Below are 16,968 nucleotides of genomic sequence, written 5' to 3'. Positions count from 1 at the left end.
CACTCCAGTTACATTCCACCACGTTGAGTTGCGGGTCCCACATTTCCACGTAATTAAAAAAAAAAAAAAACGCCACGCTGAGGCCCGACCCGATGTCTCAGCGCCTTTTTGAGTATCCCACCTTTTAGAGTGTCGAGAATACTTTTCAAAAAGACATTTTTGGAAATTTTCATCTAGGGCTTTTTTCCTAGGGTTTTCGCCGTTCGTTCGCTCTGCTATGGTTTCACATTTTCTTCGTTTGATAGCTTTGAAGTTGTAACACGATGTAGTTAGATGATCCGAAGAGTACACAGGGCAAGGAGTTGAGGTAACCTTAATAAAATTTAGTGTTTGCTAATGGCGATTCATCTCATGTTGAAATCACTTGATGATGAATTAGAAATGTTTCTATATGTGATCAAGAGATTTTGGGACTTTTTTCCATGTATTTAGTTAATTTAGTGAATTGAAAGCAAAATCAATAGTAAGTCTTAAAAGAGATAATTACATACACAACACCCGAAATATTTTTTTTGCAAATCTAGCACCCTGACGATTTTTTCTGAACTACCGACCCGATGCATTTATGCGTGCCACAATCAAATGATTGAAAATTTGATAAAATAAAAATATGGATTGAGGTTTTATCTTTGATTTTGATATTTGAGTGAGAATTAAAAAATGGATTAAATAGGGCTGTAGTTTTGTAAATAGCAATGTCTTGTGTGCTATGTATGTAATTGCCCCTTCTTAAAAATACTAATCTGGCCTTCTTAACACAGCTATATTTATTTAAAATTTTCTCATGGTAGATGTTTGGAAATATTTGAAAGTGATGTGGAGATGCTTGTAGTTGAGTTATGGTGCTTATGAAAATTTTTTTAAAGAGATTTAGGTGGTAAATTTGAAGCAAAAGCAAGACTTGCTTATTGAAAACCTTGTATGTTTGATTTGAGATATGGTCTCGTTTTTTTGAACTTCTTGGAATGAGATCGCTAGATTTCTTTTTCTTAAGATGATAGTAGATGCGGGGGAGAAGCTGATAAAAAATTTTAATTGAGAACTTTTGATAAAAATTGCACAAAATTGTGTCCTTGTGAATGAGGCGCCTCTCAGCCACCAAGTTCAAAGGAAAGAGAAGTGTGAAAATGCATCTTCATTAATAATTTTCCATTACAATGATTACAAAGTTTTTAAATGATTTTTTAATAAGTTTGGCCTTTGAAATTCGAATTCCCACATATAGGAGGCTGTTCCATGTTTATATGTTGTGTTGGCAAGGGGATTGGCATGGCATGATCATTCTGTGTTCATGGAGAGTGTGCTAGCTCCTTGGTTGACTTTGATTGACTTGGAACTTCAAATGATTGAAATTTTAATCCAAAGCTTCATAAAATTGATTTTCATAGGCATTTTAAGGTTTCTAAAACCCAAGCCTCCTTTATTCACAGCTTTACAAACCTTCTCCCAAGAGGTCCAGTTCATCTTTTGATGTTTTGGCTGATCACAAGAACTTATTAAAAAACTTCTCTAGTCGGCTGCAGGTCCCCTTAGGCATCTTCATAATTTGCATTATATAGAGAGGAATGGACGTGAGTATGCTTTTAAAAAGAGTAATCTTGCCACCACGAATTAAGAAAAGATTCTCCCAAGATTGAATCCTGGACAGGATCTTCAGAAATAAACATTCAAACAGCTGCTTCTTTTTCCTGCCTTTGTCCATGGCAAAACCATGATATGTTAAGGGTAAATCTGTTTTGGAACAGTCTGTTGTGTCCGCAAACCAATTTCTCTTAACCTGAGGGATAGCTTTAACACAAATAAAATTGCATTTAGCCATGTTCAACTGTAAACCTGAAGCTGCCTCAAAATACTCAATGACCTTCCAAAGTCTTCTGATAGAATGTTTATTAGAGTTTGTAAAAATGATAAGGTCATCTGCATAAGCAAGGTGAGAAATCCCCAAACTACATTTGATGTTAAAATACATAGCAGGATGCTTGAAAAACACCTCATTCAAACTTCTCTGTATCATGATCTTGCATGGGATCTCCAAATTCTTCTCGTTGCATAATGTGACATGATGATGAATTTATGTGCATTTGAAAGTCTGATGATGTTCCAAGCCTCCTACATAATTTATAATCCTAGCATGACCTAGGCATACAAAACATGACTTAATAGTATATATTGTCCTTCCAAACAACAAATGGACAAGAAAAATAACACAATAAACATATTGTTTTGACCCTTAACAATTTATTATTTGTTATAGACCCCGTGATAGGTCTATGGTGCATTGCATCAGCAGCGTTCGGCTAAGACTTTGTTTTGGAAACTATTTTTAGCGCTTTTTGTATGGGCTAGCTCAAGATGAACTCATTAGCCGAGGACATTTAGTTTGAAATATTAATAGAGACCTTGCCCTTTTGATGTTAGTATACTATATTTAAAGGTTTTTGGAAAGTGCATTATATTAGTCTCTTCTCTTGCAATGTTTCCTGAAGTAGTTGACAACCTAATACCATTGAACGCTTGGGAAATTAACAAGGAGTAAATTGTACATTACCTTGCCTAACATTGCTTTACCAAGCAACAGAGATGTCGATGCACCTTATGTTAAACATGTTCTAGTATGCTTTTTTGGACGATTGCATCAATCCAAATTAAAATATATCAACCATACTGTCCAACAATACAAGAACTAGGGACCTAATTTATTTTTAATAATATATTTTTATTTTTTTGGAATTATTATTATTATTATTATTATCATTTTTATGATTTTCAATAGATCATTTGAATATTATTATTTTTATGCTACTTAAAATGGTCAAGATTATATATTTATGAAGTTGGTCTTCTCAATAAATGTTAAAAACTTCTAAAATTTTTGAAATTTTTCTAATTTTTTGAAGACATCAACATTTTAGAATGAAAAGGGCATTTAAATTAATTTTTTTTAATCATAAAATATCCAATATTGTTTTATAGTTAAAATATTTATGAAAATTATATAATTAACTTATTCTTATTTTTTTTGTAAATTTAAGATGTCGTGATATAGTTTACTTCAACTGTATTGATTTTTTTAGTTTTAATGTGTGATTCTTTGGTTTTCTTTCCTTTTGGGATTATGGTTACGCCTACCATACATGTCCCTTTTTTGGCGATGCTCTCATTAGCTTATTCCTTAAAGATTCCTTCGGTTAACGGTGTTGTTTTGTTATGGGTTGTTCTTGTTAGTCATTTTGGTTGCCCCGTGAATTTCTTGTTCCATTGTTTAAGTTAGCAAACCATCCTTCATGCACTTTTTGTGAGCTGCAATCTGATTATATTTTCTGATTATAAATTAAGCTCTTAGTTGTGTAAATGAACTAATCCATGATGAATATTAGAAAATGCTTTGATGTGCACTTGGCCACTATGTAATGTTGGGTTCACTTTTTTTATAAACTAACATTAAGAAAATTTTAAATGCTGATGTATACTGATTGTGGCAATGGTTTTAATGGCAGCTGTAAAAGTTAGGCATGAGTTCGAGGAAATGCTATTAGTAGGTGAGAAAGAGAATGGGATTTGACTGTTTGCAATTTTTTCTCATTTGTTTGGGAATTAGGGAGTTGTTGGTTTGAAGGTTTTAGCGGAATGGGGATCATGAACATTGGACATGAGAGGAAGGGTGGAAAGCTTCTATTTTATAAAGGTAAAAGAGGAGACGTATATGAAGTCATGTTGAGTGTACCAATAATCAACTAAGAAAAAAGAAAGTAAAAAACAAAACCAAAAATGTTAAACAACCCAATTAAAATGGTTGGCAATTTAGCAGCATGAAAAAAGTTTTAGAATCTCAGTTGAGACTATTCCCACATATATACACTTAAATAAAAAAAAAACTGCACATAAAAATATAATGATAGAAGTACCAATCGATACTAAAATGATAGAAATTATAAAATGACTGAATTTATTTTACTTACACTAATGTAAGTAGGTTGACTTAAACGATCAATGAGGTACATGCATCTTCACGAGTATTTTGTAAGCTCTTCATGTATCAATTGGGTGCTTTCATGCCACTTTTTTATTTTGAATTCTTACCTAGCAAGAATTTTCAGCAGTCACTTGCGAGCTCCAGATGTTTCCTTTTTTTCCTCCAAAACTTACTGGCCTTGGATATAGGGAATGAGCAAACAGAGACATTGCCTCTTGTTGTTTCATTGACTTCCCTCATTGAAGGTACTTATTTATTTTGTTTAATTATTGTATTTCTTTTTTGGTCTGTTTTGATGGAATGCTTTAGCTCAATTCTTTTTTGAAAGGATGAAATTCTGTATCTTTATTATAAATTAGTTCCTCTGAATATTAGTCAGTATGTTTCATTATGATGGATTGATTTATGTTAGTTTTTTTTGGCTCAATTTTATTAAGTATAAATAGTACTACGAACAACGTCAACTCTATATATGATTGTCTTTCTGTTCTGGTTGTTCTTAAAACATCGTACGAGATTAGAAAAGGCATAGGGGATGTTTTAGGCAAGGAATATTACTCCCTAATCTCTTCAAACAAGTCAAATTTCTAAGATTTTCTCCTCGATAGCCTTATTTGATACTCTATCCTATATTCCCGTATTCGCTAAGGGTGAATTCAACCAAGTCAAGAAAGTAGATGAATTCACTAGCTGAGACCAAAGAAGAGCTCATCAACAAAAGCTCAAGATGAAATTTTCAAGCTGAGTTTTTGATAAATTTGGTAGTCGGTTCCATGAGAGAGCTTGCCAGCATAGGTCAAGACTAGCCTAGCCTGGTTAAAGACACCCGTTTGCCATTATTAAGGCAAACTTAGTAGAAGACTAAAGGTAATATATATTAGGCTCATACACTAAGCACCTAAAGAACAAGCACAAATTAACCTAGAGGCTTGCTAGATTGACTGTACATAGATAGTTCAAGTTGAGGTTTATTTGGCTAGTACCACCAATATAGCTAGGGACTTCCCCAAGTATGACGGCTGACTATTAGTCTAAGTCGAAGTCTATACATAGGTTACACACCTCTTGTATTTTATAGATTTCCATTTTCATACATAACTAATTAAGCAACGCTAAAGGTCCCAAATCCCAGCTTTTAATAGGGGATTTCACAAAAATGCCAAAGTTTTAACATTCTCCTATTGTATTATTTTTTGGGCCTCATAGTAGATTTTACTTACTCTCTTTGCTCAACATTATTTTCCTGTTTTTTTCCCTATGTTAGTACGGTTCTGCCATAATCCGTGGATGAAGTAGAATAAAATTTCCTTAAAGGTTTGGTAAGCTTGGATTTATGATAAGGGCTAGATGGGACATACAAAAATTTATAAATGATATAAATGATTCTAACAAAAAACAAGAGAGACCCTTACCAAAGTTGTTTCTGAGAACATGGAGAATCAACAATTTATGACAACTTGGTAGCAAATTAAGATGGTGGAGAGATTCAATGGAATGATCCATGGTATTCTGAATCCAATCCCTAGAACAATGCCCAAATTGTAGTTGCTCGAGATTCTATGGACTCGACAATTAGGAGGAGGTCCTTTTGGGGAAGAGTCTGATCGACATCATGAGAGAAGACTTGCTACTCGGACTTTTAGAGAAGAGTGAACCTTGCCAACTAAAAATGTGATTAGAACAAAGTAGGCCTTAGATGATGAATGCTCTTTCCGAAGAAGTCACCGATGTGAGGCCGTAGGCAAAATTTAAATTTTCGTCTTCATTCTTGTAGAGGTTGAACTAACCTAATTGTCCACATAGCATATTTTGAGTACAAAATCTCGCTTTTAGTTATCAATAATGTGCTAACGTAGCTTGTTTTTAACAGACTTTAAGGACCCTTAAGTGATTCTCCTACCTGCTACTCAGAACGGCCATGTTGTTAGTTTTGTTCAACAAAATGTTCATGATACAGTTCATCAATGCCTAATGTTTTTAGAACAACTTATAAGCTTTCTTGAAGATGTGCCGAGTGCTCAATGAGTTGTTGAGAAACTTTATAATGAGGTTCCGACCTCAAAGTAAAAGACCTAAAGCTTATTATAGCTTAAGGTGCCTTTGCTCAAGTTTTTCGTAAGGGACTTTTGTGCTATGAACTCAACCTGCAATATCTGAAGACTCTAGCTAAGTTAATCAAACTTGCTAATTACCAAGTAAACATATATAAGTATAACAATGAGATTGAGACATCATCTTAAAGCTCTCTAGAGGAAAAAGACTAGGTGAGTTTATATAGCCTCTTAGAGATTATTATAATTGCTTCAAAGTCCTAAGGTTTGAAGCTCCTCATCCTTGGCTTTCACAGTGACCTTTTTGTTTTTAGCGAGTCAATTGCTAGCCAAGACAAATCCTATTTGAAAGGATCAACAATCATATGAAAAAGGATAAGGTGTTGCCACAAACACTTACTCATTCCTTACTCGTCATTTCAGCATGGACATTCATAGTTGAGTTAGTTGAGGCCATCTAAAATAAATATTTTAGGTGCCCAATTCCAATGAATGCTGGTCCTTATTTGAGAGATATGATGAAATATAGTGCTTGACCACGATGATGATACCAAGGGTTATTGCCAACCTAAGAACTTAGTAGAGGGTTGAAGAAAGGAAACAAAAAATGAAGGAATTTAATATTAATTGACCACTTCCAATGGTTTGGTGAAGAGCCAATGACTGATGATAGAAACAATCCCTCCCTGCACATGCAATCTATATAGTTCAGGTTGAGCTTGATATCTTGGGTGGCTTGAGAATAAATTCCTAATTGGGCCCGATCTCAAGCTACTCAAGTTGTGAGATGTCAACTTGAGAACCATCACACTAACGGTAGCAATGACGATTCTCCCCTACATTTTTCGAGGCTGATGCACCATTAATGGTAATCCCTACAATAATGCTATCATATTCATAATGTTAATTATATATTACCAAATTCAAATCATATTGATCAACCCAGAAAGCTTTGTCATTGTCATTTTCAAAATTACTTTATAAACATCGAGGAAGCTCATTTGTCACGACTTGGCTCGGGGCATGAAATTAACCAAGATGGGAATGGACGGTCCAACGGTGGAAAAACAATTCTCTGTTATTCTATTTTTATTACTAATAGTTTAATATTCAATTATTCATAAAAGAGTCACTAAAAAAGAAATTTAATTAGCAAGTAGACATTTGTACCTTGTCGGTTGCTATTCTCACCTCCTATATATATTTGCTCATTTTCTATTTATCTTGTTTAAAAGCTCAAAACTCTAAAAAAATTAAAGTAATATAATGAGTTATCTACAGATAACCCAAGAATCATCACACTTCTAAACTAACACTAACTCAAGTAATATAATTAAATATGCATGCTGACCTTTCATATCTCTACAAGAAATCTTATAATATGTTAATGCATATATTAATGACCTTTACTCAATGAAAATATTCTAAATTTTTGTATGATATGACTTTATTTCTTTTTTATACTATTTATATATACGTCTGTTTGCTTTAGGATCATCGTCAACAAAACCTAACACTCCCATGTCTGATATTATCCGTTCAGTACAATGATTAGCAATTTAAACATCACAATTATTAAGTGGAAATGTACCCACTCGCTTTTGGCAGATATTCTCCCATCAACACAGAAATTAGTGCTATAAACGTATTAATTATCTAGCGTGAGGAGTTCTTTCTACTCGCTGTTAGCCGATATTCTCCCGTCGGTACAACGATTAGTGATTTAAGCATTATAATTGTTTAGGGTTATTGAGAAACTAAGCACGCAGTTACATTGGCCTCTCCTGCCTATACTACTAAGGGGTGAACTCTTAACATGCATATGGAAACATTCATGCATTCATATGTAAGCTATTTCATTCTTCATAACATGTATTCTTCCGAGATATCTTCATTCATCTACTAACATGTATATTTGCTTTGCTGTGCAATTATTCATCATACATATCTCTCATATCATGTACTCTCATACCATTCAACTCTTATCTCATGCGTAGCTCTTATATCATGCATATATTTCCTATTATGTTTGTCATGCATATCTTGTCCATTATACATATAATGCATCTCATGTATATCTTTCATGCATATCCTGTATATATTTCCTGTCGTGCTTATTTTTTATATGTAACTATATAAAAGTATGTTTTAATATAAAATTTAAATGAACTAAGTAATCAACATACATTTGATATAAAGAGTATTACTGAAACTTAATAATAGAATTGCTCACCTCGATTGTCATGCTAGATTTTTAGTCTTCGATAAACAGATGACATTACGGTAATTTTTATGTTGATATTAATAACCTATATACTAAAAATTGAACTTTAAGATTCAAGCAATTTCCATTAATCAAATTACTATTCATTCTTCTTAAGTTAGCATAGGATTAATTTTTTTGAATTTAAGGAGCTGTCATACGAGTAGCTTCCAGCGCTCAGCTTGAGTTTGCCACCTCATGTAAATAACCTAAAATCTGTAGATATCTGAGAATTTCATAATATCTTTGCTCATAAAGCAATTTAACCTTGAACATACCTTAAACGATTTCACGGCATACCCCAACACTTCTCCAAAGCTCCCAAATCTTCTTATCTTCTTATCACTTCTGCACTTTTTTATCTTCATTGATTTTTGGCTTAAGACCTTTACGAAAGTTTAAAAATCAATTTGGTAGCTTTCAACTAAACCATGTCCTCACTACGACGACTGTAATGAAGAAGATGCATGAATCGTGACAAATCTCAAAACAAAAACAGGAGGAAGGAAAACAAATGTCGTAAATAGCGTGAATGAGGGTTTCACACTTATCGATTTCATCTCGAAACTCGAAGTTGTGTCTGTCTGCTACCTACGAGTCGCGACTGTGCTGCAGATTGCAATTCTTTTATAGTATAGAGTCACTTAGAAGCTGTGGAAGAAGGAATTGGGAGAACTCTTGTGTGAACGAAATACGAAGATTTTGGAGAGATCCCCCCCATTCGACTCCAACCAAGGTAAATATCGTGTGGGTAGGTCGGTTGGGAATAGTAACGTGGGTTTTGGTAGGGATAATTAAGGGTTAATTAAGTTTAATTAAACTTGTAACTTTCTATTTTTATATCTTCCTATCTATTCATGATTGACATATAGTGTTTTATACTAATTAATTGATTCAACGCTTAGAATTTTATTAAATAGATTCAGTTGAAATTGTTTAAATTTTTTTTATTACTTTCAAGGTATTCGTGTCAAGTTTGCTTCATTGCATAAGCCCAAGATCATTGATCAAGTAAAAAAAGGTGAACAAGTAGATCTTCAACTTGTTGATTAAGAAAGTTGAAGGTGCAAGAGAAAATGGTGGGTTGTCTTTCCCTTAATTCTCTTGGTGTTGAGGACAATCTCATCATTAATGTCCGATTAGACACTTTTATGTTATCTTATGGATCTGAGGCATTGCCCAATGCACATACCTTACATATCCTAGGAGTCACAGCAGGCTCCACGTATGAGGAAGACAAATTTGATGAATATAGAGAAGTGAAAGAATGGTTAATGATTGTACTCGACATGCTACATGAGTTTAGAGTTTAATTGGACATGAAACAAGAACCAAGGAAAGGATAATTGAATTTTATAATTGAAATGTCTGAAGCAGGAAATTCCATGCTGACGGCTTAATCATGAAGAAAGTTGATGCATAATTTTGTTAGACCTCACTCAAAATACTTGATCAACTTGAGAGGGCTCTTATATTTTTAAGGAACAAGTTGATACTTAAGCTTGTTGATTACAAACACACATAAGATAAAAAGTGCCCACCACTTAGAGTGAAGATGATTTGAAGGCTTTCATTTCTTAAACGATTTTCTTGTTCTTATTTCTAGTACTCATTGCTTTATATTTGTATTCTTTGTAAGAAAGAAACATGTTCATAGATATCTCTGCTTAAATGCTGAGTTCATTTCAACATACTTGCCCTTAAGAATGAGTTTGTAAAGAAAATCAGGGAACTCGTCCTAAAAAACTTGGGCAACTTGACCAATAAGGGCAAGTTAGACCCTTATGAATGATGCCTCCATTTAACGGTGAGTTAGACTTGGGGGTCTATGTTTTTCTTACAATTTAGTTTAAAATTATTAAATACTTTTATGACGTTGGGTCCCGTAATATCCGTTGGTTATGCCCAATTCATCAATTTAATAATTCGTCAGCTCATCAGCTTGACAACTCGACAGCTTGGTAACTCGACAGCTTGGTAACTCAACATCTTGGTAGCTCGATGACTCATTAGCTCGACTTCTCGTCCGCTCGGCCGCTTGGCCGCTCGGCAGCTCGTCAGCTTGTCAACTCGGCAGCTCAGCAAATCATCAACTCGATAGCTCGATATCTTGACAGCTCATCAGCTTGGTAGCTTGACAACTTGGTAGCTTGATAGCCCAACAAGCCTACCTTTAGTTCCCCAGTTTTTTTCTCTTTTGACAGAAAATTACGAAAAAATAAGGATGAAAAATATTAAGTTATGCATTACTTGTCTCTATACGACAAGCCTATACTTTATATATCCGAAAAATTAATTCTTTGATATGAATTAAAACTATTTTGATAAAAATGATTGTTGTATTTCACTATGCACTGGTTATTCATCTATATGAGGGCTCTTAGCACTTCTACGTGAAATCATCGTGGGGCCACTTTGTCTAGGCATTATATCTCGCCTCTTGACATTTTATAGTTGATTCGATCGTCTTATAAGGAGAGTTCGTCGAGTATTATTAGTAAATAATATATTTTACCCACTATTTGTGTCTAGTTATAATTTTTTTTTATAATATAACTCAGTTATAAAAGAATTAAAATAGTTTCGTTAAATTTGGACTTTTCTTTCTTTGGGGACTCGGAAGCTACGCCTATAGGGTGTAGTCACCGTAATTTTTTGACCTTATCTAGGGTGAGATCTCTTGTGACTTTATCTTTATTCAACAGAATTATACTTCAAAAAGAGTTTTTCTAAAGTTGTCCCTAACAGTAGGCTATCTTTAATATCTAGGTGAATAGACTTTATCTTTTATTCAACAGAATTATACTTCAAGAAGAGTTTTTCTAAAGTTGTCCCTAACAGTAGGCTATTGAGCCGAGTAGTGGCTAAAAATTTTGGACGATTTTCTTTTTCCTCTTATGAAATTTGCTTACAAGGGGTAATTTCCTTAATTAAAAAATGAAAGCACTTATGTAAATTTATGAAAACTTATACAAAACAAATTTGAGATATTTGAGTTCAAAGGATGAAAGATTTAATGATAGAATATCTGATCTCATGTAGAAAAAATTCCTCTAATGCGATTCTGGTTGTCCCTCTAAAGTTGTTTATGCATAATTTTAGATTTAATGCATACATCCACACTCACTACATCTTTTTGATTCTTTTTAGGATGCAAAGACTAGTCTTGTTTGTGGGTTATCCAAATCCTACTAATATTGACGAGCAAAATAAGGAGAAAGAAAGAGAGAGGAGCAGCTTGTGACAAGAGAGAGCCTGGTCTCCCGCCTCATTGTTACGCTTAACCCTTATTTATAAGCCCCAGGGTATCTTTTTACTATTTTATAATATATTATATAAATATACATAATGTTAAGTCATATCCACCGATTTTTTCTCATTTCCATCAGCTTTATGTCATGACTAACTGTGTTATGTTGCCATGCAATTTCTTATCATATCTCACCGTATAATTGAAATTGGCAGCTCGACAGTTCGTCAGCTCAACAGCTTGCCAGCCTGGTAGCTGGTCAGCTCAGCAGTTTGGTAGTTCAACAACTCATAACTCAATAGCTTGACAGCTTGTGAGTTTGACAACCTGACAACTCGACAATTCGACAGCTCGTCAGCTGGGCAGCTCGACAATCCTTTTTAGATTTATTCAAAAATAAATACCCTCGAAATAAATGCTACACTAATTACCAACACTTGTGGAAATCACCCTATATAGGCTAAAAGATGAACAAACAAACACAAAAAAAGACGAAGACTCAACTCTAAGACTGAATTGGGCTAATTGCTATGTCAACATTAGAGAGATTTTTTTTCTTAATTGCAACTCGGCTTACTAAGAAGTTGAATAGCCGGCTTAGGGATCAATGGTCACAAGATCTCACCTTATGTAAATATGAAAAATTATGTCAAATATTTGAAGAGTTACAATCTCCATGTGAAGATAAGTTCAGACTTAACAAAGTCGTCCCATCTATTTATAGCCTTGAGTCGCAACTAGAAGAAAATAAGAAATTTTATGAAGTAGTAATTATTTTTCCTCGTATTAAATTCAAGGCCAAAATAATAAAAAAAATAAATGTCTCCCAGCTGACTGACAACTTCAAACATTTTGTAATATTTTGGGCACCATCACCAACACAGGGAACGTCGGGTGCTCCACATTCTTGTCATCTATTGTAACATTTTGAGTCTGATAATGTAGTTTCTATTACTCCCTCAACTCCCCTTCGCTCCTCTTCTCATTTTCTTTTTATTATTAATGCTTTGGTATAGCCTACGAACACAATAAGATCCAACATATTCCATTCCTGCACTATAATCGTTCATCTCCTATCCCCAGAGATTCCTGTCCCGTATGTATGTTTATTTGATTTCAAACTGTTCTTTTTCTACTGCACTAAGAAATTTGCCTAATCATCAGAGCTGTGCCTTGTTCGAGATGAGAAGACTGTAGTAAACCCTCGAAGCGTGATGCTTGCTATGGCCCAATATCTCCAGGGCTTCAACATGATGAAACAACAGGTGTATTCTCACTATCCTTTTGAATCCTGATAAATTTCATATAAATAATGCAATGCATTGAGCAAACATTTTGCTTTCCTCATGCAGGATGCTGCTGAAGTATTTATTCATCTGTTGTCTTCCTTAGAAAAGGAAATCAGCGGGCATTTTATTCGTTTGCAACATTGTGGATCTCTAGCAGACATCACTGCCTTGTCCACTAGGATTTACAGCCAAGAGAAGGGAGCACCAAATGAGTTTGAAAAATGGAGGAAGCTTTTTATTGGGCCGTTTGATGTAGTTATTGGGAGCTATTTAACATGCAGAAGTTGTTCAACAACTGTAATTGCCTTTCAGTTTTCTGATATTTCTTAATTTTTTTTTCTTGACATAACCTTCTTGCTGTGCACATAAAGCATGTGTACAAAAAACACAAGAATATTATTTTAGGCAATTTGCTCTTTCTAAACATTTTTATTTGCTGAGCAGTGTTTTCTCTCTCTCTCTGACATTCTCCACGAACATAAAACTGCCCCTTATTTGTACAGAAACAATAATGAAGAGTCATGTATTAACATAATTATCTTTTAAATCCTATATCCTAAAATAGTAATTTCCTTTCCTTTTTGAATACCATTTTGTTGTATCCATGAGCTAACTGTTTGTTTTATGCTGCTTCGTCAGCTTTCGGTGGATTTGGAGTTCTTGCGCTCCTTGCCTCTCTCACCTGTGCTTGATGGACATGCTGATATTGTATGTTCTTGATATGGTTCTGTTTGTTTTAGTCACAATTCTTTGCTCCCTCCGAAGATTTTTGTGTATGAATTTCCTAATTGTCTATCCATGCTTTTTTTTTTTTTCTTTTCTTCTTTTCTTGTTCATAGGTGGAGGGGCTGCAGCTTGTTGGATTGCCTCAAGCATTTCACCAAAGTGGAGCATGTTGATAATTATTGCTGTGGTAGATGTTGGCATACTGCTGCTTTGAAGCATCTCTCTTATAGAACTGACAAAGATGAGGTGATGATTTTTGGCTCACCTGGCCTTTTTCTTTGTCAGTTAACAGCCTAGACCTTCACATTTCTGTATTTTACTGAAATTGGTTGGAGAACAAGATTTCCTTGACTCTGTTAATTAATTGCCCATATTTAGGTGATAATTAAAAGGCTCAGTGAATGTGTTAAGCATGATTCTTGCAATTGCAAACACCTCTTTAGCGATGACGAGATTTCCTGGACTGGTGTTTCACACGCTTTAAAGAAATTGAGCATTATTACATGCCCAAAGGTATGAGATATATATGCTTGCAAATTAAGGAAGCCTTCTAGAGTTTTCTTTAACCTATATGTTAAGTAAGAAACTATTTAATTTTGATATAAATACAACGTTTTGATATATTTTAGATACTCTCCATTCATTTGCAACGTGCGTCAATGAACTGCCATGGTGAATTGGTTAAACTTCAGGTATGCTAAATTACCTTAATGGACAAATTGAATAGTTGTTTCATTAAGATATAGTGTCTGATTACAGGGGCATATTTCTTTCCCATTGTTTCTTGACCTCTCTATATTGGTGGAAACTGCAACAAAAATGGGACAACTGACTTCTGCAAAATATATGCACAACAAAATGAAGGTACAAGATTGGGCATTTGGTCCTCCGATAGGCCAGGAAATGCGGATGCTCCCACATTTGTACAGATTTGTAGGCCAAATCCCTTCTGTAAAGTCCTTGTCAGAAAGTAAGTTTAACCTGCCATCTTGTGAGCTTTTAGGAAGTAAACTTTTGGAAGCTGCTTCTGCAGCCAACAGTGAGGAGGCAGTGGTAACAAAACTGGCTGCTGATTTGAATCAGACCCGCATCATTCCTGACAGAGATTACAGAGAAAAGGTGACTCTCTCTCTCCATAAGTCAACTACATCTGTTCTTCTCGTACCTACGAATGTCATTTTCCCTCGACTGCATACATGGCTTGATTTCAGTTGCTGTTACGCTGCTTGGACTTTTTTGTTACACGTATTTTTCCTGCCAGGTAGAAATCCATAGTTCAAGATCATCACATGGTTGTATGTACTACCTCTTCTCAGTTGTTGAGCATTACGGAAGGCCTGGCAGTGGTCATTATGCTGTTTACAGGAAGGTTGCATCTCATTCATCTTCTGGTGCTACTGGGAAGCCACCTGATTCCATGAATGGATCATGGGTTTATATTTCTGACAGTGAAGTCAAATGCACCAGTGAGGAGGATGTTCTTGCTGCGAAGGCAAGCATGCTTTTTTATGAGAGAGTTGAGGCTGATCTCTGAGAATCAGAATGTTGAAATCTAACTCGACGGACCAAACAAGCCTAGCTATACTATGTGAAACTATTTATGTATGTTTTTCTCTACCTTTAGAAATAAAAGGATAAGCCTTTTAGAGCTCCTTCCAATAGAGAATAGTCTAACACTAGTATGGTCATAGCCTCGGTTCGGAAAGTGGTGCATTCTGATAACGTAGGACATGATGAAATGAATTGAGTTTTTTTTTTTAATTCTCAAAAAAATGAATTTTTTTTTGCAAGTAATACCAAATAGAAATAATGAAGGATAATTTTATTCCATAGACAAGTCAAAGTGATATAACTAAAAAAAAAACAAAAATTGATTGAAACAAAAATGATAACAGAAGGAACAACCACCCAAAGCTCAGAAGGGGGAAAAAAAAACTAAAAAAAATATTAAAAGTATTAAAAAAAAAGGTAATCTAGAACTTGAAAGTTTGAGACACCGCTTGGGCGTGGTAGAGGAGCGGTGCGGCGGGGGGGCGCCAATTGGGTGCCGCAATTTTTTTTCTGTTTGGGGCTACCGCATTTTCCCTTAAACGCAGACCACTGATTCAACACTACGGCCCGCCTTTCTCCTTCGACTTTTTTTCCAAGTGCCCTCCCTTTTCGTGATTCCGTCCTAATTCTTCTTTCTCGTTCGACAATTTACGCAAGGGTAAGCATCAATCTTTCTCGTTCGACAATTTACGCAAGAGTTCGACAATTTGCATGTTGTTCTCGTCATCTTCCATTTATGTTAGCTTGTGGTATGCACATTTTCTGCAATATATGCGAATGCCTTCTTCGCTGTTAGCTTGCGGTATGCACATTTTCTGCAATATATGCGAATGCTTTCTTCGTTGGATTTGTGCTGTTAGATTTGAAAATGTTCGGTGATATGGATTTGATGTGAATGCTACATGTTTTTGGTGGCCCGAATTTTGGTTTGGTTAGTTGTATGATTTTTTTTTTCTTTTATTGCTTAGGGATGCCAACAATCTGATGTTGGATATTTTTGAGTGAGGGTGTATAATGGTTGTGGCATGGTCATTCATGTGCATATAGATCATTTGGGTGGTCTGCATGGGGATCTAACAAAAAAAAAAAAGTGAAAATAAATTAATTTTAGATGCAGCTTTGGAATTGTTATTGTTCTTTGGAGTGGTTATGGCTTGGGGTTGTAGATGTGGATTGGGGTGGCTTTGGCTTGGGGTTGTGGATGTGGTTTGCGGTGGATGTGACTTGGGGTGGTTGTGGCTTGAGGTGGTTGTGGCTTGGGGTTGTCGTGGCTTGGGGTTATGGGTGTTGTCGTGGCTTGGGGTTATGGTGGATATGGCTTGGGGTTATGGGTGTGGGTGGCTTGGGGTGGATGCGGCTTGGGGTTATGGGTGTGGCCGTGGCTTGGAGTTGTGGGTGGATGTGGCTTGGGGTTATGGGTGTGGCCGTGGCTTGTGGTTTTGTGGAGTGGCTTGGGGTTATGGTTGTGGGTGGCTTTAGGGTTATGGTTGTGGCTTGGGGTGAATGTGGCTTCCAGTGGATATGGCTTGGGGTTATGGGTGTGGCCGTGGCTTGGGGTTGTGGGTTTGGCTGTGGCTTGGGCTTATGAGTGGATGTGGCTTGGGTTTATGGGTGTGGCTGGCTTGGGGTTATGGGTGTGGCTTGGGGTGGATGTGACATGGGGTTATGGGTGTGGTCGTGGCTTAGGGTATGGGTGGATGTGGCTTGGGGTTATGTGTGTGGGTGGCTTGGGGTTATGGGTGAGTGTGGCTTGGGGTTATGGATGGATGTAGCTTGGCCTGGTTGTGACTTAAGGTTATGGATGGATGTGGCTTGGGGTTATGGGTGTGGATGTGGCGTGGGGGGGGGGGGGGGTGGGGGGGGGG

General features: G+C 35.7%; 1 protein-coding gene across 1 annotated transcript in view; it reads left to right on the top strand.

Moving 5' to 3' along the window:
• The window catches only part of LOC110019707 (ubiquitin carboxyl-terminal hydrolase 27), a 35,293-nt gene extending 19,825 nt beyond the window's left edge, over nt 1–15,468 (top strand). Inside the window, 10 exon segments of the mRNA XM_020717492.1 lie at nt 4,101–4,218; nt 12,702–12,802; nt 12,890–13,123; nt 13,466–13,534; nt 13,666–13,688; nt 13,690–13,798; nt 13,931–14,065; nt 14,182–14,244; nt 14,312–14,809; nt 14,811–15,468. Of these exon segments, the coding sequence (XP_020573151.1) occupies nt 4,101–4,218; nt 12,702–12,802; nt 12,890–13,123; nt 13,466–13,534; nt 13,666–13,688; nt 13,690–13,798; nt 13,931–14,065; nt 14,182–14,244; nt 14,312–14,809; nt 14,811–15,086 (1,626 nt within the window). The 3' untranslated portion in view covers nt 15,087–15,468.
• Nucleotides 15,469–16,968: the final 1,500 nt, after the last annotated feature.

Source organism: Phalaenopsis equestris, unplaced genomic scaffold (assembly GCF_001263595.1).
Source record: "Phalaenopsis equestris unplaced genomic scaffold, ASM126359v1 Scaffold000071, whole genome shotgun sequence".
Lineage (NCBI taxonomy): Eukaryota > Viridiplantae > Streptophyta > Magnoliopsida > Asparagales > Orchidaceae > Phalaenopsis > Phalaenopsis equestris.
This window is presented reverse-complemented; position numbering and strand designations above follow the sequence as displayed.